The 21,310-nt window shown below is 47.7% G+C and overlaps 1 protein-coding gene across 2 annotated transcripts; it reads left to right on the top strand.

Annotated features, from left to right (window-relative positions):
* Window positions 1-502: 502 nt before the first annotated feature.
* On the top strand, window positions 503-20,702 carry fam117bb (family with sequence similarity 117 member Bb). Of its 2 annotated transcripts, XM_067229259.1 has the most exons (8): window positions 503-1,570; window positions 5,124-5,308; window positions 11,681-11,776; window positions 13,519-13,632; window positions 18,195-18,329; window positions 18,657-18,912; window positions 19,104-19,224; window positions 19,407-20,702. In XM_067229259.1, the coding sequence occupies exons 1-8, from the start codon at window positions 670-672 to the stop codon at window positions 19,681-19,683; spliced, it is 2,085 nt and encodes a 694-aa protein (XP_067085360.1). In that variant the 5' UTR covers window positions 503-669; the 3' UTR covers window positions 19,684-20,702. The 2 variants fall into 2 exon arrangements, with proteins under 2 accessions (XP_067085360.1, XP_067085365.1); XM_067229264.1 differs by lacking the exon at window positions 11,681-11,776.
* The last annotated feature ends 608 nt before the right edge of the window (window positions 20,703-21,310 follow it).

Here is a 21,310-nt window from a genome sequence, read left to right as displayed (position 1 = left end):
CACATGCTTCAGAGACATAAGAAGTTTACCACCTTTGGGTACATTTTATTGATAATAGACTGGAGAAGAGAGTCAATATGAATCATTTTGGATAAAACATTGAAAAAAGTTGCTAGGGAGTTGGTTAAATCCTGTGATTAGATGTGACGAGGTTACTTCCTCAAGTCCAAATCATTTAATGCCTTGCTTTGGAAGAATACCTTGGTAGACGATGTAACTCCTATAAAAGCATTTATTGACATATAGATTATTTATATCAAGTGTATATGTATTGTCATCGAGTTATAACCCCATTTGTTGTCAACACAAAGTTGTCCGAAATATGCATCTATAGTTTGTGTTCGGTGATGTGAAGGGCGGGACTTGAGAAACCAGGCGGCCAGTGACAAATTCCCACTGTGGGTAGGTGAGCCAATGATATGCTGAGAGGGCAGGGTCGAGCAAGATCCTTATGTGCGTGGCGAGAAAGTTGCAGTTAGTTTACTACAGAGGCTGGGGCAAATGGTCTGGGAACTGTTGAGGTAGGGGACAACACAGTTAGATGGGTTATTTCTCGAAAGGGGTACCAAAGGCTTTCTTTTTACTACGTTGTTGAACTACATCTATATACGCATGCTGAACTTGGTACAACTGTTTTGTTAGCTCAACAGGATTGTTCGTATTGGCATCATGTCTCAAAGAATTAGGAGAAACGGGTCGCCGACTTCGAATTGTTTGGCCATAAGTGGCAGCGCAGCCGGTGGTGGTGTCGGTGTTACCGGGGGCCCGGGAGCTTCTGGGAGCAACGCAGGAATGAATTTGTTTAGTCGTCTTCTGCCCATGAAGGCTACGGTTCCGTTCCAGCTCAGACCGCAGACACAGCCCCCCCTGCAGTCCAAGTCGCTTCACAGTGCCGACAGTGGAGGCGGCAGCCCCACTCACACTTCCAACAATAACAACGGTAATGGTAAATTCCACAGTAGTTCAGGCGAGGCACCTGGAATGCGCACGCAGACTTCACTTAGCCGAAGCCCCACTCGTGCTGTCTCGGTCAGCTCCACAGCTGTTTCAGCCATCCCACTGTCCTCCTCGTCCCCGTCTCCATCCAATGTCGGTCCCACAGGCTCTGTGTGCCTCCAAACCGGGACAGCCTCCCCTTCTTTGAGAGGCAGCCCCACCAACACGACTGCATCATCAACGACTAGCTCCGGGACATTCCGAGCCGCTCAAACACAATCACCTCTTCTTCCAGCATCACCGACACAACAACTGACTTTTCCGATGGTGTCGCCGCACAGTAACACTCACAGCTACCACAGCGGCACGGCTAGTGTCAACTTATGCAGCCTCTGTGTGCCGCATGTCTCAGTCGCCGGAGGCTCCCCATGCTACTCACCCACCCAGCAGCTACACTGGCAATCAGACTACTCAGTGGTGACAGCCTCCCTACAGCTTCTTCAACCCTATTCGGCCTCGCCACCTTCATCCTCATCCTTGAGCAGCCAGAGGGGTAGAGCGGTGCAGTCACAACGGTGGTCACCCGAGCAAGACAGACAGTCCCCAGAGCGCGTCAGTCCTGGCTCGCCTGATGGTAAAGTTCAACAACATGCGATTATTGTAACTACGTTAACATGCACTCTGCTATAAGTTTAATTAGTATTTATAGCAATGCTCAAACTTTAGTCCAGACTGTTGCTCATTCCAAGTTACACATGCTGCTGCCGTTTATACATTTTACTGTATGCAAATAATCCCTTTACCAGTTTCTGTGTTATCTTAAAGATTAGAAATAGCCTACAGGTTGGGCGACAGGCATGTGCGGGCTCGTGCTGCCTCATACTCTTACAATACTCTTGCCATAGACTTACTTTCCAGGACGAGTCTCATGGAAAAAAAGTGTGATTCCATTTATTGTTGAATTTATGAAGTTATCAAGATGTGTCCAGTTATGAATGATGGCCGCACAAGGTTAGCTCACGAGTTAGTCAGGATAAAGGCTTAGATTGATATCTGATGTATGGTGGCCTGATCCAGGCCACCTGTGAGGTGACGGTTACAGAGAAGACTACATTGTTTACTCAATGTCTGCCTGCTCCATGTACCTCTCATGATAAATGACTGTGAAACACCTCTGGGCCTTGAACAGATTAGCATCATGTCTACTGTCATGGTGTTGCATGGCCTGTGTAGTGTTTTTTTCCTATATGTATATACACCCCACCAGAGTACTACTGATCTCTGCATACAAGGTATTAATAGCAGCCACAGAACTGGAAAAACCCATCTGGTTGAAAATGTAGCAAAGAAAGGGTGTGTGTGTGTGTAGAGTGTGTCTGTGTGTGTTTGGAGATGGTGGGGAAGTTGCAAAGTAGGGAAGGGAGTGTACCATGCATCAAAAAACAGACAAGAGAAATGTGAACCCTCTTGTGTACTGAACCTCAGGTCAGTAAGGGTTTGCGGTCTGTAGCAGAGTTGAGGTCTAGCATGGAGCTGGAGGAGGGAGGGGGTCTAGTATGGAGCTGGAGGAGGGAGGGGGTCTAGTATGGAGCTGGAGGAGGGAGGGGGTCTAGTATGGAGCTGGAGGAGGGAGGGGGTCTAGTATGGAGCTGGAGGAGGGAGGGGGTCTAGTATGGAGCTGGAGGAGGGAGGGGGTCTAGTATGGAGCTGGAGGAGGGAGGGGGTCTAGTATGGAGCTGGAGGAGGGAGGGGGTCTAGTATGGAGCTGGAGGAGGGAGGGGGTCTAGTATGGAGCTGGAGGAGGTAGGGGGTCTAGTATGGAGCTGGAGGAGGGAGGTGGTCTAGTATGGAGCTGGAGGAGGTAGGGGGTCTAGTATGGAGCTGGAGGAGGGAGGGGGTCTAGTATGGAGCTGGAGGAGGGAGGGGGTCTAGTATGGAGCTGGAGGAACATGTGTAGACCTCCGGTGACCATGTTTTGTTCCTTCTGATTTTCCCATTAATCCTTTATTAATACAAAGTAGTTTGACCATACATACTGCTCAGTGGATTAATAAAGTATGATTAATCTGGGGATTATTTTAATTCCAGTCTCTGGAGATCATAGTAATTGGCTCCAGAGAGGACTGATCATGGGTTTGCTGAGGCCTCTGTCCGGCTCCAGAATCATTGCTTCACTAGCCTCAACTAAACACACCATCATCTATGCAGATGGATTGTTTTCATCCTATAACAGGCATTTTCCACTGCTCAGTCAGTCCACAGTCTGCACCCGGAGAGCCCTGTAACTTTCCAGATGATAAACACACAGTATCCATGCTTGTGCTGCAAAAACAGATGGCTTGAAAGAGGACAAGAGAAAGAGATGGAGCGAATGTAACACAGGAAGGATCAAGATGGGGGAGAGACACATTTCAACAGTAGCCGAGAAGCAAACCCACCATTGCAGCATAAGAAACATGTTAAATCACATTCCTTTCTTGGTTTGCAGGAATGGATTTGGGGTGGAAGGAGACAAGTGAAGGGAGGTTAGTTGTCAGTTCCCTGTTGCTGGCTGACGGGCCAGGCTTGTGAGGAGAAGGCCCCAGATAGTCTCAGAGGTCTGGAGCTTATCTTTGAGTGTTAGTGAACCAGGTTGGATCCCTGGAATGTTCTGAAGTGATTGCAAAGACCACTATCTATTCTGACTTCTTCTAGGCAAGAGGGAAAGAAGTATTTCTGTGTGTAGGGGGGGGGGGGGGGGGTGAAGCGTCAAAACATATGTTTTCCGGTAGGTATGTGGCAGTGTGTATAGTCTGACTGAGAATAAGGGTGAGCTTGAGATAACCACAGTATATGCCCTAGCATGCCAGTTTGGTTTGTTTTAGGTGGGTGTGTTTGAGAGAATCCTAACTCGTGATGCTTTACACGTACATACACACACACACCCTCAAACATGCACACACTATCTCTTTCTTACACTGTGTCTCTTTCTCTTGTAAAGGTAGATGGCACATGACAAAGGTGTGGCCAGTCAAGAACTGACTCAAAGGGGGGTGTGTGTGTGTGTGTTTAAACTCTTACTGCATTACAGTTGTGGTGTGTGTTTGAGTTCAGACCTCTGAAGCCCTCACAGGATGGCCTTGTCATGAAGCTGTCTTCGTGATGACAGCTGTGATTTACACTTCTACTGTACGTGTTGGCTGTCTGTGCGTCTCTGCTGTGAACTTTGATGGTAGCTTTTTCACTCTGTATGTTTGTTCACACAGTGTGTGTATGTGTATATGAGTTGCCAGGAGGGGAAATGGCAAACAAGCAATGCTAATGATGATTCCATTCTAGACCAGGTTAGCTCCCCTGACAGTTCTGGAAGAGAATAGCTAACATGCACTTAACATAGACACACACACTGGCTGTGTTACTGGAAACACAAGGGAGAGCTTTTGGAAAAATAACATCTTGAAAACGGTGCTCGTCATTTGTTGAAATCCTGGGCATTCTCTATGGACTCACTCAAAATGGCAGCTGTTGTCGGTTTGGTTTCTCTGTAAGTCTCCTCACTCAGCGTGGCTGAATGTCCCGACAGTGGTGTCGGTTTCCTGGAAAGAAGGGTGATAAGAGAAGTGTGGAAAGAGGGCAGAAGGAGGGCGTCTTTGAAAACCGGTGAACATTGCAATCGATGGCGGTCTGAGGACGAGAGAAAGGGGGGAGGGGTGGGGATGGGGGTGGGACAGTTACTCGCAGACTCTTGAGAGAATGTAGGTCAAAACAAACAGGTTGTTTCCTCGAAGCCTCCTGTCTCAGCTCAGCCAGTCATTAGTTAATCAGCTTTAGGTCGGGTTGAGAGGACCAGTGCCCCCACAGTGTGCACCACTCCGCCCAGCTTACACTCCCAACCTCCTGTCTGCCAGGCTGGATAAACACCCCAACCATCTAATCAAACTGTTGTTTTGGGCCTAAGGAGTAATTCCACAGACCCAATGTTACACACTGTCAGGATAAGCAGGAGCTGTTACACACAGCTAAAGCATTCATTCATGAACCCCCTTTCTATTGTAAAGTATGTATATTCTGTCATACACAATCAAGACATTATGCTCCTTTTCTGCAAAGGACCTACAACGTTTAAACTCATAAACAAGAGTTTCTGTTCTCGTACCTAAATGTATGCATACTAATCCGAATGTCTGTTTTCTCCTCTATCTCTCTAGAGAGAGCCAGGCACTCCCTGGCTGGCCTGTCCTCCTCTTCCTCCTCCTCTTCCTCCTCCTCCACTAGTTGTATCCGTCGCACATCCTCTCTGGACGCCCTGACGGGACCCTACCTGTCCGGACACTGGCCCCGCGATGCAGCCCATGCTCCCTGTGGCCCCTTCATGAGAGACAAATCCACACAGGTAGGACACCCCCCCCACTCCCAAGCATATTTGACACAACAGTCCTTGTACAACTTGCACTTCCAACAACACGCCATGCTCTTAGACACAATACTCTCCCCTCATATATATATATATATAGATATATAATTATACACCCAAGAGCACACACAACACTGTACAGAGACAATCATTTTATTTCCCAGGTTATTGTTATTTACAGAAATGGAACAGAATAACACATCCTCATCATATGTCATTCATGTCAAAACACAATAATGCCATCTCTGAATCATAAATAAGGTATCTCAATTATTTGCACTCAAGCCTTTAAATAGTAAATTGTGGTAACAAACGGTTTTACAAGATATTAGAGAGGATAGAAAGAGACAGAGGGACAGAGAGATGCAGTAAGATAGAGAGAAACAGTAAAAGAGAGACCGAGAGAGGAAGAGAGGAAGCCTCTCCCCAGCCGACAGAGCGATGAGAGGAAACGACAGCATATTTCTGGTGAGCGCTATGGTGTGCCAGACAGCCCACTGTCATGGCTGCATTCTTTCCTACCACTTTTCTCCTTTTCCTCTGTTTGAAGAAGGCAGGGTCCTATCCTGCCATCCTCCTCCTGCTGGAAGCCCAGAGTGGCTGAGGATGTTTGTTGTCATGTTACTTTGACCCCCCCACACATTCTGTTAATTTATTCTTCTTCTTATTATTATTTTTTTCATAAAAAAAAACTGCTACTCTCTGTTGTGGGTCTAAGTGGCAGCCTGTTGTTGTGTCCCTCTAGATGAAACTTCCCCTATTCAGACCTAAGACTTTCCCTTCCCCAAACCCTTTCCCAGACAGACACTCTTAACACCCTCTTACACAAACACACATTCGTCCAGCAGCCTCTTGCCTAAACCCACACACTTCCAATATGCTGACATTCAAACACACACTCTCAAACAAACACATGGTCTACCAACCTCCTCCTACCTGAACCCACACACTCACCAGTCTTTCATACAAACATAGACACGTACTGTGGAACCTAGGCCCCAGAGTGTGGAATGTGGTCGACATTTACTGAGTTCCATCCCTGAACACTTCGCCAAAACAACCAGATTCAGAATCAGCTCAATTCTAGGGGTTGCCATGGAGCTTGACTCACACCTAGTGACCAAACAACAACACAGGAACCAGGCCTAAGCATGCCTCAGGTCCCAGTGGACCCAGTGAACTGTACTCACCCACAGCAGTAAACACATAGACTTACTGTACAACATGTGAACGGAAGAGTCTTAAACTAGTGCTCCTGTTTAGTGTCAGCTAACCAAACGCAGATAAAACTCGAATCATCTTAAAAGACTTGAAGAAGGCTTCATGTTAGTTTCAGTCAGATTAATGTACCAACAGTATCATGTTAGAAAGTAGTTCAGCCAGTCAGCAATGTCACATATACTTCTTTATCTGTGTGATCAGTGTAGTCCCGTCCTTCAGGCTACTTGTGTTATGCCAGGTTATGTAGTGTTATATCAGCAGCAGTCCATGGTGCTGTAACTGGGGTGTTGACCTGATAACAACAGTAGCTTGTATTTCAGGCTTTATCCAGCTCTTTGTCTGGCCTCAGAAAGTGTCATAAAGGCAACCGGAGATATGAGGCTTAGCCTGAATCACACTGCAGTGGAAAATGGTAATTATCATTCTGTTCCAAAGCAACCTGAGCAGACACGTACCTCCTCCACTCTGAGGTGTGTTCAAGAGGACAGGGTGGGATGGCGTGGGGTGGGGATAGTTAGAAATGTTTCATGTTGAGGGGTAGTGATAGATACGGGCTTCTCAAAAACTGGAGCCAGGTCTAAAATTACAGCAGTGCGTGCCTGGGGGTCAGCTGAGCCCATAAACCCAGGAATAACAGGAGCTTTTGGGCTGTTATCACTGCTCCTTTCACACACTGCAGCACCAAAGGACTGGCTACAGTGGCGTCGCCCTCAGCGGAGCAGACTGTCTGGGCCTGGACATGAACCTGGATTGGAACCTACATATGGACCTGGAGCAAAGTCAGTGATATAGGTGGAGAGTGTGACAGAGAGAGGAGTCGGGGGGGAAACTGGTAGCCTAGAGGGGGAACTCTCTCCTGGGTCTCATAAGAACCACATGGCGGTTTAAGATTGCTACCTCACATATTGCTGCGGTTACACGGAAGATAATTAAATGCCAAACATTATTATAAACTTATTGAATCATCTGCTGATGTTTTTCTTATCTGATCGTGCTGTAGAAGAGCTGGTAAATAATAATCATCAGTAATAAGGGCATTTCAAGGACAGTGCTGCATGGCTGGAAAGCGTGTGGTGTTTGATGTCGGGCTGGAGTCACGGCGCTGCAGCTCCACAGACTCCACCATGCAGCGCTGTCACACTGGAACAAGAAAGAGCTTTTTGTCATGCTAATCCCATCTCTCTCTCTCTCTCTGACAAGCAAAACATCTCAGCTATGTTCTCCAGACACTTGTGTCTTTCTAGAGGCCTGCGGTGAGCTTGCAGGCAGACAGGGAGGCTACTCCCCCCCCTCCCCCAATTCCCCCCCCCCACCACCCCTAGAGAGTGCCCTCAGGTCCCCTGTACTCAAGCAGCCAGCCAGCGTCAGAGCTGGTAGAAGAATGGTTCAGCTCTGACAACTCTCTCTGCCTGCTGTGTCACACGCAACGCCCATAGAGAGAAAAGGGGGAGGTTGCGTGTGTGTACGCATGCCTGTGTGTTGTGTACAGCTCCATAGGATATTCTGTATGATAAATATACAGCATTTGTTTGAACCCTATCTCCGTCATCAGGTCAGACTGTGTGGCCTTCAATTCTTTGCACTATCCTAGTGTATTCCCTATACCACAAAAGAGCATCTTTAGTATACACAGATTTACTCCTCAGCCTCACCTCACGAGTAAGATTTCAGTGTTTACGGAAATAGTAGGAGTTTTAATCCACCTTCCATCTTAACTGTATTTATGGAGTTGGAAGCTTAGGAGATTTGCTTGTGTCGTCTCAGTCCAGGCATGTTTCATATTAGACCTCTGGATTGTTTTGACTTCATCTCCTGTGTTGGTTTCCACGGGCAGACTGTTGTTACATCACAGGCCCTGGGCCTCTACCCATGACCAGGCTTCAAAGAGGGCCTAAACCCAGCCTACCCTCGGCACATAAAGAGCCCTTTGTCTCCTGCATTAGGCTACTCCACTCTGCTCTACCCACAGCCCCAGACTCCCAGCCCCATACAGTAACCCAGGTTTTCCAGACCCAGAATCCACTCAAGACTTAGACCCAGACTCAACCTCAACCCTAGCTCCAGACTCTGCTTCAGTCCCGTCCCCAAGCCTCAGCCCAAGCGCTATAAGCCCCCAGTCTGAGCCTCAGTCCCCCTCAGCTCCAGCCCCCCAGCTCCCCGTCCCCCTAATCCACAGCCCCCTCAGATCTACTGTAACTACACACTTCAAGTTGACGCACCCTCTCTCTCTCTCTTGGAGCACATGCTACACGAGGAGCCCAAACCCGCACACAGTAATTGCCTTTTACCAAGTATTTTTACAGGGTGTGTAGGGGATTTCAGATCCCGTCTGGCAGTTTGTGGCCTCAGTGTTTAAGGAGAAAGCCAGACGTATACACTGTTCGCTCAGCTAAATGACCGTGGGGTACATATGACCGACCCAGACAGATGGACGTACACAGTAGACACACAGACGCTGTCTCAGGATGATGCCAGACGTCTCTATCCCGACCCATAGTGTGTATCATTCCGTCTCTCTCTCTGTTGCGTTCTCTGTTCCTGTTCACGCTCCTGCCCTTCTCTCTTGTCTTTTCCCCCCAAAAATTAATCCTCCCTTCTCCTCTCCTCCCCATCCTCTCCTCCCCCCTGTGCAGTCCTCCCAGCTGGTGCACAGAGCTGTCTCTGTGTGCCTGGCCATCCGCCGGCCAGCCAGTTCAGCTGGAAATCTTAAACTTGTGGGAAGGAGAGGAAGTGATCTCTGGCAGGGTTCTGGAGGTCCGGGGGCTGTGAGAGCCAGTCAGTAGCCCAGCCTCAGGCCTCCCTATCAGGGAGACAACAGGCCCAGTCATGCCTCCCTCTCCACCCACCCGGGGTCCCTGTACACCAGGCTGAAACAGGAGCCTGGAGAGGGACACTGGAGCGGCACAGAGAATGAAAGAAGCCAACAGTTCATTATTTATCACTGATCAATTCACAGCCTGTCAACGTGGCCAGCCAACTAGCCCAGACAGACACTTTCTCTGGCTCTTCCCTGGAGACCAAAGGAGGTCAGCAGTTAGCAGCCCCAGCTGCTCCACCACCGCCTACATTACTTAAGCTTGAGGAATGTCCAGTTGTGTCAGTGATGTTTCGAATGGGATTATGAGTGAGACACAGATTTTAAAAAACAACTTTGCTGAAACCCAGATTTAAGATGGAGAGATGGGTTTGGAAACAGGAGAGAGAGAGGGAGAGTGAGGGGCAAGTGAGAGATGGAGAGGAAATGGCAGGGATAACTAGAGGGAGGATGGAATGATGGAAAGAAGAATGAAGAAACGGAGGGATGAGAGGGAGAGAGTGACGTGTTCATCAGTGTGTATTTGTTTTGTGCAAAGATTCAGTCACCCTAGGAAGTAGTATTATTCCAGTTGATGTTGAAATCAGGCAGGGGTTATGTAAATTGATACCATGTGTGAAATGGTCGAACAAACTGAATATAGGCTTATTGCCTAAACAGTTGAAGACCAAGGATCAACTTATGTTGATGGTTGGAGTGTAGTATTTCACTAATTGCATTTAAAAGAGAGACTCCGCATTTGGACAAGTCACTTCTTATTGCTTCCAGACGTGGTGTTTGATGATCCAGTCCTATTGATCTGCCCTGGCAATCTGAAGGGTTCCAGACTGCCCTCCATGTTTGTTTTTCTATTGAGTTCAGTGCAGTGTGTGTGTGTGTATGTATGTATGTTACTAGGCTAGTAGGATAATGTGTTGTTGTAGCACCATCTTTTCGGGGATGATGTGTTTTTGTGTGTTCCTGGACCGAGACTATAAATCCACCACTCGCTGTCGTTAAAGCAGCAGTTTAAACTACAGCCAGGAGAGTGTAAACTACAGTCATTGAATTAGAGAAAGAAGGAGAAAGAGAGAGAGAGAGGGAAAGAGAGTAAAGCAGGAATTTTCCGAAGGAAGGAGGCATTCAGTTGGTTTGGTTCACAGGCGCATAAGAGCTGTAATTACAGGTTTATGAGGAGAGGCTGTTTCTGCTGCATGGTGCAAGAGAGAGAGAGAGAGAGAATCAGGAACGTTGTTGATTTCTGGCCAAACTCACACACTGAAGTGTTGTAAAGTACTTCTGTGTTTTTTGTGTGTGTTGCCATGGAGTTTGAAACCACAGTTCTCAAAGTTAGTCTTACCAACTGCTTTGGTAAGCAGTTTAACTCTTTTGATAGGAGTATGGACTTTTGATCTAATCGTATGGTAACATTTCAGTAAACATGGAGGCTGTGTCTCTGCATGTTTACAGTCCAGTGTTCCAGATCATATATTCCTTGTGTTTACAGAAAGTTCTCATTCCAATGCAGCCTGCTGTTTCTCCTCTGCAGAACCTAACTATGCTAGACAGGGAGACTGGAATTGGGCACATTCAGTCAGGGTTTGCTTTGGCCCGACTGTACTGCTTGATGACTTGGATGGGTAGGGTTGGAACAATTTGGGATGACTTAATTGGTTCAATTTTCCAGAAAAGATCAATCGAGCATAGCTTAAGTGTAATCTGGTAAGGACTGTCTTGATGGATTTGCCTTTCCTAAAATCCAGCAGATTGAGTTGGTGGTGAAGGATCTACTTGTGTACTTGGCGTTCTCTGTTGAAAGGAGTTGCATCATCATCACAGCTTCAGTTGTTTTTTTTTCTCCCTCCGGGCCTCCTTAGCACAGCTAAACTCTGAAGAACGCTGACACACACTCCCCAACGTGACAAACTAACATCCTCAAAGATGGCTGATTCAGAAACGCAGCTTTAATAAAGCAGCATTTAGAAGCGAGCAGGGCTTGTTGGCTAGCAAACAGACCAGGCTCCATAGTAATGAGCCACAGAGCAACGCGGTGAAAAGGCTTTGTCAGTTTGTTTGTCATCTCTGTGACCCCCTGCTTGCCCCAATCCTCCCATTAACTACTCCACCTCCCCCATCCTCACCCACCAACCAAGCCTACCCCAACCCTATAATGTTCTAGAAGTTTGAATAAGAAATAAGTCTGGACAAAACTTCTTGATTATTGTGAAGGCTCGTTGGCCCAACTGTTTGTTAGCTTAACACAATATAGATGTTCTACAATTATTGTAATATGTTAACAAACTCTTGTGTGTGTGTGTGTGTGTGCGCATCTCCAGACCCCCAGCGCCTGGACAGATGAATGTTCAGAGGAGAAGAAGACCGACTCCCACAAGCGGTCAGCCTCCTGGGGAAGCACTGACCAGCTTAAGGAGGTCAGAGACGCGAGCAGGACACACACATTCACACACACACACACACAACACACAGACGCGTTTAGGACCTTCTCTCTTCCTCCAGCTCCTCCAGCCTTTCTTTGTTCCATTCAGAGGGGCTAGAAAGGAGGTTGGGAGCAGTGGTGGGTGGGGGTGAGGAGGGGGCATCTCTGGCTGCCCTCACCCCTCTGTGTGGGGGGCTGTGAATGTGGTTGGCCTGGTGGGGGGGCCAATGATGGGTGGGAGGGGGCCAGGGGGCGCAGGTCATGGCAGACTGTGTGTCATTATCATATTATTCTGAATCTTCAGTGAACCGCGAGTAGCCCTGGTGTCAACTCACATTACACCCCCCAGTCCTCCACGGTTACCTCTTCTGTATGACTGGCAAGTTTATAAACTCACCCTCAACCTATTCTTCTATTCTTCCTCCTCTCTGGCTTTGTCTCTCTCCGTCTCTGTCTGGGTGTCACTGGTCACAGATCCTCCTGGATCACAGCCGTCCTCGGATATCTCGTTTGGCCTCTCCACTAAACTGTGTCGGTGTCTTTTTAGTTTGATCGACTGTCAATTTCCTGGTTTCTCCACATGGCATCCTCTCCGAGTCACCTTGCAGCCACTCACAGTAATTCGCCGGGAGTCACATGACGGCGCTTTTGAAACATTCCTTCTTCCTCTGTCAGCAGCTGAACTCAATAGGGAACTTGGCGAACATTGTCATATTTCTCTGGAATCGTTTTCATCACAATAATGAGTAACAGAGAGAGACACAAAGTTACTTTGGATTGACAAATACTCTGGTGTCAGTGAAGCATAGTTATGAGTGCTGCAGTCCAGGGGGGCTATTCTCTGCTCCTTGGGAATGTGTATGTCTGTCTGTCCTCTTGGGAAGGGTGGATTCTCATGCCTCCCAACCATTGTGTTGGATAATGAGGGAGACATTATGCTAACGTGTCATTAACTAGCCTGGTGCTACCAGCTCTGATTTATTGATTAAACGACCAAAGACCTTACTATCAATAGGACATCCGATTCCCTCCCCTTGATGGCTGGATCACACACACACACACACAGAAGGGATTCTAGGGGTTGATGTAGAGGGAAGGGTTGACCCCAGCAGGGTGGTGTGCGGCGTTGGCGTGGCGTCTGTTTGTGTTTGTGTGTGTGTGTGTGTGTGTGTGTGTGTGTGTGTGTGTGTGTGTGTGTAGCATAATCACCCTGGAATGTTTTGGGACAAGACCTGCATGGGCTGACACAAAGAAGATCTGAATCTATTAAATATTGTACAATAAACAATTGTACATTATGTAATTTGACCACATTGTTGGACAGTAACTAATGTTTTACAACCTGTAGAATAGTAAAAATTGTGTATTTATTTTATATATACTGCATTTCCAAGTGCTTTTCTCTGTTGTCTAATTTGGAATGTGCCTCTCACTTTCTATGCCTCTCTTTCTCTCCTCATTCCTCTCTCTTTCTATGCCTCTCTTTCTCTCTCTCTCCTCATACCTCTCTCTTTCTATGCCTCTCTTTCCTCATACCTCTCTCTTTCTATGCCTCTCTTTCTCTCTCTCTCCCTCCTATACCTCTCTCTTTCTATGCCTCTCTTTCTCTCTCTCCTCATACCTCTCTCTTTCTATTCCTCTCTTTCTCTCCTCATACCTCTCTCTATGCCTCTCTTTCTCTGTCTCTCCTATACCTCTCTCTTTTTGTGCCTCTCTCTCATGTTTCTCTCCCCACAGATCGCAAAGTTGCGTCAGCAGCTCCAGCGCAGCAAGCACAGCAGCCGTCACCATCGCGACAAGGACCGCAAGTCACCCTTCAACGGCAAACATGCTGCCATCCACCAATCACAGGTGAGATCACCCACCCACCAAACACAAAGGGTTAGGACGACAAGGTCGCTGTGGTAACCATTAACCACTCTGCCATCCACCAATCACAAGTGAGCTGGCACACCTCAGGGGATGAGAGGAAGGGGCTACTGTGTTAGCAGTTGCTACGGTGACCCTGGAGTATTTGTTTTTCTTTTCTCTGTTCATCATCACCTGGATGAGTAGACACAATAGCATAAGGACTCGGTCAAATGCATTGCATTGCATGTATTGTTTACTGAGGCCACTGATAGTGATGACATAGAGTTGCAGTGGCGTGGTTCGGAGTGTGTGTGTATCATGAGCCCAGTGGTCGGAGGGCAGAGTTGGACAACGTTGAGCCCCGGGGGAACAGATGTCTCCAAACTGAGACACGAGGCGAGGAGTTTAGAAGCGGGGGGGGAAGCGTGCCTTGATTTGTGTGCCTGTTGCTCCGTGAATGCCTGCCTGCGTCTTCTGTTCATGCCAGTGTGCGTGCGCGAGTGTTTGCTCAACTCTCTTCATGTGTGTTTGTGAGTGTCTGAGCGCGCGTCCGGGTGTGTGTGTGTGTGTTGTGGGGCTTAATAGCCAACGCCAGGTGCAGCAATGGAGGCTGAAAGGCTTCTCTTCATGAGGAGTGAATTAGTGAATAAATTAGTGTGTGTTCTCCAGGGGCCTCTCGCGCTGCGATCTGCTCTGTCCTTGGCTGTTTTGTGTTTGTCCATGAATTAGAGCAGCATGTGGCCTGTGTGACGCCGCCTCATTCCCTACTGTACCCTGCCTGCCAGTCAATTAAAGGACACACTCTGGACAGCCTGTGTGTGTGTGCGCGTGCGTGGGCTCCCGTGCGTGTCTGTGTGTGTGTGTGTGTGTGAGAGACTACGGGTGGGGTACTTGTGGGTTCTGGGGTTTTTGTTCCTGTGCCTGTGGCAGACTGATGCACCATCTGTCGCTGTGTAGGGATCAGCCCACGATATTGAACCCTGTCAACCGGTTGACAAAAACATGCTTAATCAGCCCTGTACCGCAGGCTCTGTGGCTGTCTGTACCTGTATGATGTATTCCTGTGTGTTGGATACTTCATCTAGATAGGGGAGAGATGGGGAGAGGAGCAGAGTCAGGTCTTTGATGCGCTCGTGTAAAACATTGTTCCCCAGGCATTACACACAGCCCAGCTTCTCTCCCGCTGAAAGATGGAAACGGAAAAATCAACGAAAGTGAATTCCCTGGAAAACCTGAGCTTCCATTCTAGGAAAATGTCATGTTCAGTAGTATAGCAATCGGCCAGAGCATATGTTTCTACTCTATATTAATCATTAGGTCGAACAATGCATCAATATTTTATGAACAAGTGTGTGTGTGTGTGTGTTTCTATGTGTGTCGAGATGCCTGTAGTTCTCCTCATAGCAGGGGTAGTGGGGAGTGTTTTACCAGTTCTCCTCGGGTTTATTTGCTCTGGGTTTTTCCCTGTCTCGGCCCAGTCTCTGGTTCCTATTAGCTGTAATGGGGAGCAGCTGAGTGGGAGGTTTAGACTGGACACTACCTCCAGCCACGGGCCTTAGCTGCCCACATAGCTTAATCATAGCAACTCTGGGGTTGTTTGGAGTGTGTGTGTGTTAGTGCTATGCCTGTCAACTGTGTGTTTGTGTTCCTTCAGTGAGCTCAGGAGTGGACCCCCAGCCTTGCGTCTAGATTGTACTCCGGCCCCAGGCTCTCCAGTGGCCTAACACTGGGGACGCAGCTCAGTACGGGTAGTCTCCAGTGAATTTGTCTACCTGCCTACTGCTGCTCGTCTGTCCTGACAAATCAGGACCAATGTGACGACACCCCTAGTTAGAGGTATTTTTGGTCTTATCAGAAATGCTGATTTCTGCTAATCCCGCTCAGTCCATTGCAGGTAAAGGGAGGAAAGAAAGGATACCTCCATAGACTATTGAAGCTCAACCATGAAGCAGACAGATCTGGGTTTTTTAATTGGCTCAGTGAGATGAATAATGGTTATTCCCTGGTGGGTGTGTATGTGTGTAGTTGGCACAAAGCTACACACCTGCCCCTGTCAAAAGGAGCATGCCCCACTCCCCCCAGGCCTTTCCAGCTTGTTTCCTCTGGGATGTGGGGGCTGATTGATGTAAAAGCTCCTGGATGCAGAACTCACACAGTGACCTCTGGAGAGGCAGGGCCACGCTGTGGACAAGAGCAGAGGAAGGGGGCTGCACCCTGCTCGCTGGGCTGTGGATGTGGAGGGGGTAGGGGTTTGTGGTGTGTGTGTGTGTGTGTGTGCATGCGTTATCAGGGGGGATGGGGGGGGGGGTGCTGCGGTGTGTGTGCATGTGCAAAAAGCTCTTTTATGTTTTCAAAAAGGAGCTAAAGATGAAGTGGCAGTCATGAAGCGGCTTTCTTCCAAGAAATAAAAGGAGGGCTGGAAAGAAAGGGAACGGAAGAAAAGAAAGCAAAGCTGGATGGAGGGAGAAAAAACAAGCTTATAGGCCGGGCAGGCGGGCAGGCGGGCAGGCAGCAGTGCTGGAGTATTATCCCCTTGCTGCTGCCAGAAGGGTCAGGTCAGCTGTGCCTCTTGAAGTCCTGGACAACAGCCACCAGACAGACGGTCTATTGAGCTGTACAGTAGACCATACAGCGAGGGCTGACTGTTGTTCAGCTCAGACTGTCCACACACATCTCAGTAGTAACCGTAGCTCACATTCAGAGTTTCCTCAGGACTGCCCTGGCCACATTTGAATTTGCTAACATGCGTCCTTCCGTCCCTATCTGATTGTATTTAATAAAACACGGTTGGAGAGATGCAGAGCAGAAATCAAAGAGGCCCAGTCGTAGCTAAAGGGTGCTTACTCTCCCTCTGAGTATATCCTGTCCCATGATCTCCTAGTTTATTCTCAACAGGAAGCCAGTAGGCCTACCAATCAGCAGGGATCAGGCCTGTTTGTGTCGTTTTCACTCTGTCAACACTCTCCTCCCAGTCCTCCCTCAGTCTGGGAGTCATGTGAAAGTTAGTATGAGGTCTCAGAGAGATCTGAGAGGGTAAATGTTAGTCTAGTAGAGTTCTGTGTGGGGGGGAAGCTGTGGAGTGTATGATGAGCCCTCCGTTTGGAGAGCCAGACTAGGGAACAACAGCACCCACTAGTGGCAGATATGAGAATGGTGGCGAGAGAGGCCATGTTGTTTTTACCACCCCATTCATACCAGTAAAACAGCAATGAATTACTGTCTGCTCGGGATGAATCAACACAGATGTTTTAGCTGGGTTACTTGTAAAAAGAAAAGGTTGTATTTCTCTTTCTTTTACAGTGTTTGGTCTGGGGTGTTCCAGAATCTGCCTCACTTTGATTTGATGCCATAGATTTTATAGGGAGATCTTGTACCTTTTTTAGTTGTATACGTGTGGTTTTATGTTTGTGTGACTGTGCGTCACCTCTCTCTGTGAAAAGCTCTCTTAAAAGGGAATAGTCTAATGAATCACATGGGTTTATAAGTCCAAACTGGTCAAATGAATAGGGACATGATTGGCTTCAAAGAGATTCCTGTGCCTGGCTTGCAGTGTCAGACCAGGCATGGTAACCAGCACCAGCAATCTGACAAACACAAGCAATGCCAATGATTTTAATGTACTGTGCTTGTATAAGTACTGTTTTTTGTTTGAACAAACCATAGAACTGTTTGTTCTATGGTTTGTCTATCTATTGTCTAGTATGTCTGTCTGGTTATGAAGGGTTGTCCATTAAGTGCAATGCATCAAGTTTCAATCTCTATAATTACTTTATTTACTTTTATCGCACTGGTGGTCAGAACATTATTGATGTCTCCCCTCCCCCAACTAGCTTCAGCTCTTCGCTCTGTCTGTCTCTTACATTAAAAGACAACAGGCAAGATGGCTGCCACTGCTGGTGGTTTTGTTCGTGACCCAAAAAGCATCCCATGAAGTTTCCCTGAGTCATCTGCTATTGTTGAGACCAGTGGGGGATCTGACCTTGTTCTGTCCCCTGAGACTAGCAACGAGGACACTGTGACAAAAGCCAAGCCTCCTCCTCTCCCTCCTCCTCCTACTTTTCTTCTTCCTCCTAGCATGGCTGATTTATCTGCTTTTGTCGTTGTGCTGATGACCTGAAGGTCACTGGGGTTTTGCTTCGTTAGTAGCCAGCTATAAAAAGCTATTGGTCAGTGGAGCTAAAATATCTTTGACATGAACTTGGTCAAAGAAAAGATTCGTTTCAGGAATACGTGTTGCATGTTTAAGTCGATGTAACTTTTTATGGTCAGAGTTTATTGTGCCTCCAACTGCCTGCTGAGATGTAGGAAACACTTAGAGATGAACTACTAACAGACGAGCCCACACACTGTCTCCGCACACGCATATCATGGTGCAGTGTTAATTTAAGCAGTTTGGTGTTATCGCTTTGTTGTTTCTCGTTGAGTGGTAGGACTATTGTGATGCTAATGCTGGGTTCATCCAAGTCATGAAAGACACCGAGAGCCTCTCAACTCTGAACAGGGCCCCTATAGAATCCCTGAGAGCACACGTAGTAAACCTCATCCACCTTCGTCCGCTCCAGGCTCCAGTCCCAAAGAGTGTCCTCATCCCCGTCCCCAAGACCTCGGTGTCGCGCTTCCGGAACAGCGTGGAGGGCCTGAACCAGGAGATCGAGAGGATCATCATCCGAGACCCGGCTGAGAGGGAGCAGCTCACGGTGAGGACAGGGGACAACCCGACTCTCCTGGTGGAGAAGCATCCGTTCGGCCAGAACAGAGTTCCACATCAGGGCTCCTTTGTGACCATTAGGAACTCCTAAAGGAATGACTGTTAGCGAGGTTCTTGCCTTTGGCACTTATTTCTTTTTTCACAATGTATGCTTCATGTTCTGGCTACCCGCAAGGTTTGGTGCTATCTCGTTGTTATGATCAGTGACCTATGCACTTTTGGAAAGCTCTCGCTTGGAAGTCGCTTTGGATAAAAGCGTCTGCTAAATGAATGAATGTAAATGTAGCTTAAGGTTGTCCCTCTGCTGTGTGTCCAGCCCCAGGACGTCCCGGATGGGCGCCGTGCCCCCCCGCCTCTGTACCAGCGCTGCAGCAGCTCCCGGAGCATTAACACCCAGACCCCCTCGGCCACCGCCGGCACCAACGCCGGCGGTAACCAGAGCAACGGCAGCAGCCGCTCGCATTCGGTGTCGCCCAACTTCCTGGCTGTCGCCAACGACGACGCGGAGGGAGAAGGAGAGGACGGGAGTCCCTATCCCAGCGAGGAGCTGCTGAACGAGGGCAGAGAGAAAGGTGAGGACCTTCCCCCACTCACACATTCAAGCCGACATATACATATTCATTGAGAAAGCTGGAAACTGACCCCTGAAACATAAACCTGAGACCTTTACACCAACGGAAGTGGAGCCCCAATCTGCAGCTAATCAGAGAGACTGAATGAATTAATAAGTACTGATGATATCCAACTGTGTTTTTTTCCCTAGATGTGTGTCCCAGCTCTCCTCTGCCAAAGTACGCTTCATCCCCCAAACCCAACAACAGCTACATGTTCAAACGAGAGCCTCCAGAGGGCTGCGAGAGAGTCAAGGTCTTCGAGGAAACACAGTCAGTGATCTTAGCTCCACTTCTCATGCACATCATGATTGTTTTGGCCATGATCTCTTAGCTTGTGGGCTAATGTTAGTACTCCCAGCCTGTCAAACCTTGAAACAGAGATAGTCCTGTCAGCAGCTTGAGACAGCTGAGGCATGATTTGCAGTTCTAACTGTGTGTTGTTCTCCTCCCAGGGCCAAGCGAGGGCAGGAGATCCCAGCGTTCCTATCTCCGGACAAGAACAAGGTCAACTTCATCCCCAACAGTGGCTCTGCCTTCTGCCTGGTCAGCATCCTCAAGCCCCTTCTCCCCACGTCCGAGCTCAACCTGAAGGCTCCTGCAGTGGGGGGGAGCCTGTCCCCCCTCCCCCTGGTGGACCAGGACCCCAGAATGTCCAGAGGAACCAGCACCTCCGTTCAGCAGCCCTCCTCTCTCCCACTCTCCAGGCGCCTGGAGGAAACGGAGAGCTAGAACTCCCCTCCTGGCAGCCAGAAGCGACAAGAACCGGAATCCTCAGAACAAGACCCAGAACAACTCAGAACATGTCCTGAATCAGAACATGTCCTGAATCTGAATCATGTCCTGAATCTTAATCATGTCCTGAATCTGCCATACTCTGATCAAATAGCAGAAAGTACTTCTAACACTGTCTGCTTGTGATTGTCTGGATGGGGGAGAAATGAAAGAGCATGTGTGTGTGCTATGCAGCTTTGTAGTTGATACCGAATAGTGAAATAGAGGGTGTAGGGTCACCTGCATATAGCATTCTATTCTCAGGATAGAGTTAGATACTGTACAGATACTATGCTATAACCTCTGACACGACACCTTGGATGGATAGGTGATATACTTTCTTCCTCTACCTGCATGGTAGGGCATTCTTATGCACGTGCACACTCACATACACACTGGAGCCTTAGGTTGCAAACACCCTCTCTCAAGTGGCAGTGGTCGCCATCCTGCAAGGATCGAAAATAGCCTTTATTTTATAACATTTTTGCAGTGGAGCATTATATGAAAACATGTATTGCTTTTAAGGTAGAACTGCAATTGTCTTTGAGGCCAAGAGACATGGCTTGAGTGTCTGTGTGCTTCCAGGTTGATGAAGGTCCCAGTAGTCTTTGTCAGTAGTCACATGATTGCTCAGTAGAGTTCTGGAACCCTCCTGGTTAGAATATTCCGGCTGTGGCTCGGCCAGGCAAGCTCAATAGAAACTGCTGGAGTAGTGAAGAATGACTGGTCTGGGACTGAGTAGTCAGACTGTGACTAAGAGATGTTGGCCCTAGGTTTCTAGCCATGTGCTTAATCAAATGAATATGGTTCTGCTTTAAGATATATATATATGCACAGTATGACTAACCGAAGTTTGGATTGTGGAGGAAATGAGGCTAGTTTACATGATTCTTGTGCATTAATGACATCAATACCGAGCATCAAAAAAACAATATTGCCAAGAGTTATAACAGTTATTAAAACCTTTTTTTCCAAGACATAGTTGTTGAAATATCTTTTAACGTGATTTCCTTGTGTTATCAGATCTTTCAAAACTTTACACTCACAATTTCAGCAAAAACAAGTGCCCTGAATCAAGTGGGACAGCTTCCTCCATTCTACTTTGACTAGCGACAAGCTGAGGATGTCGCACAGCATAAGTCCATTTATGAATATTTATGGCCTGGAGGTTCAGACATAGGGATTCAGTTATGAATGCTGGAGAAACAAAAGGATGAACTGTAATGAGACATGCGTGGGGTTAGATGGGGTGAAAAAGGAGAGAAGGTTTAAAAAAAAAAAAACAGACATATTGCTCTGAATGACAAAGCAAAACTACTATAGAGAAAAGGCCAAGTCCGTAATGTATACAGTATGTAAGTTGCTCTGTGGCTAAGGGGAAGCTTAGATTATACCATATAGTTGTCAATCAGAGATACGTATATTCTGTTAGCATTTCTGATTTCTGTCTGTTTGCCGGTAAGGTGTTATGTGCTTTAAGGACAATATAACATGTACTTGAAAATTAGATGGCTCTTTGACCTTGATCATCAGTGCTTTGGTGAAGAGCATTTAGCGCTCTGACATTAGTTTGCCATATCTATGA

The sequence above is a fragment of the Osmerus mordax genome, chromosome 2, assembly GCF_038355195.1.
Source record: "Osmerus mordax isolate fOsmMor3 chromosome 2, fOsmMor3.pri, whole genome shotgun sequence".
Taxonomy (NCBI): Eukaryota; Metazoa; Chordata; class Actinopteri; order Osmeriformes; family Osmeridae; genus Osmerus; species Osmerus mordax.
This window is presented reverse-complemented; position numbering and strand designations above follow the sequence as displayed.

Excerpts from the sequence above, each read along its gene's own strand:
- fam117bb (XM_067229259.1), top strand. The coding sequence starts at position 670 with ATGTCTCAAAGAATTAGGAGAAACGGGTCGCCGACTTCGAATTGTTTG. Across the intron at positions 5,309-11,680 it reads TGAGAGACAAATCCACACAG|ACCCCCAGCGCCTGGACAGA; the intron begins GTAGGACACCCC and ends GCGCATCTCCAG. Across the intron at positions 13,633-18,194 it reads CTGCCATCCACCAATCACAG|GCTCCAGTCCCAAAGAGTGT; the intron begins GTGAGATCACCC and ends CGTCCGCTCCAG.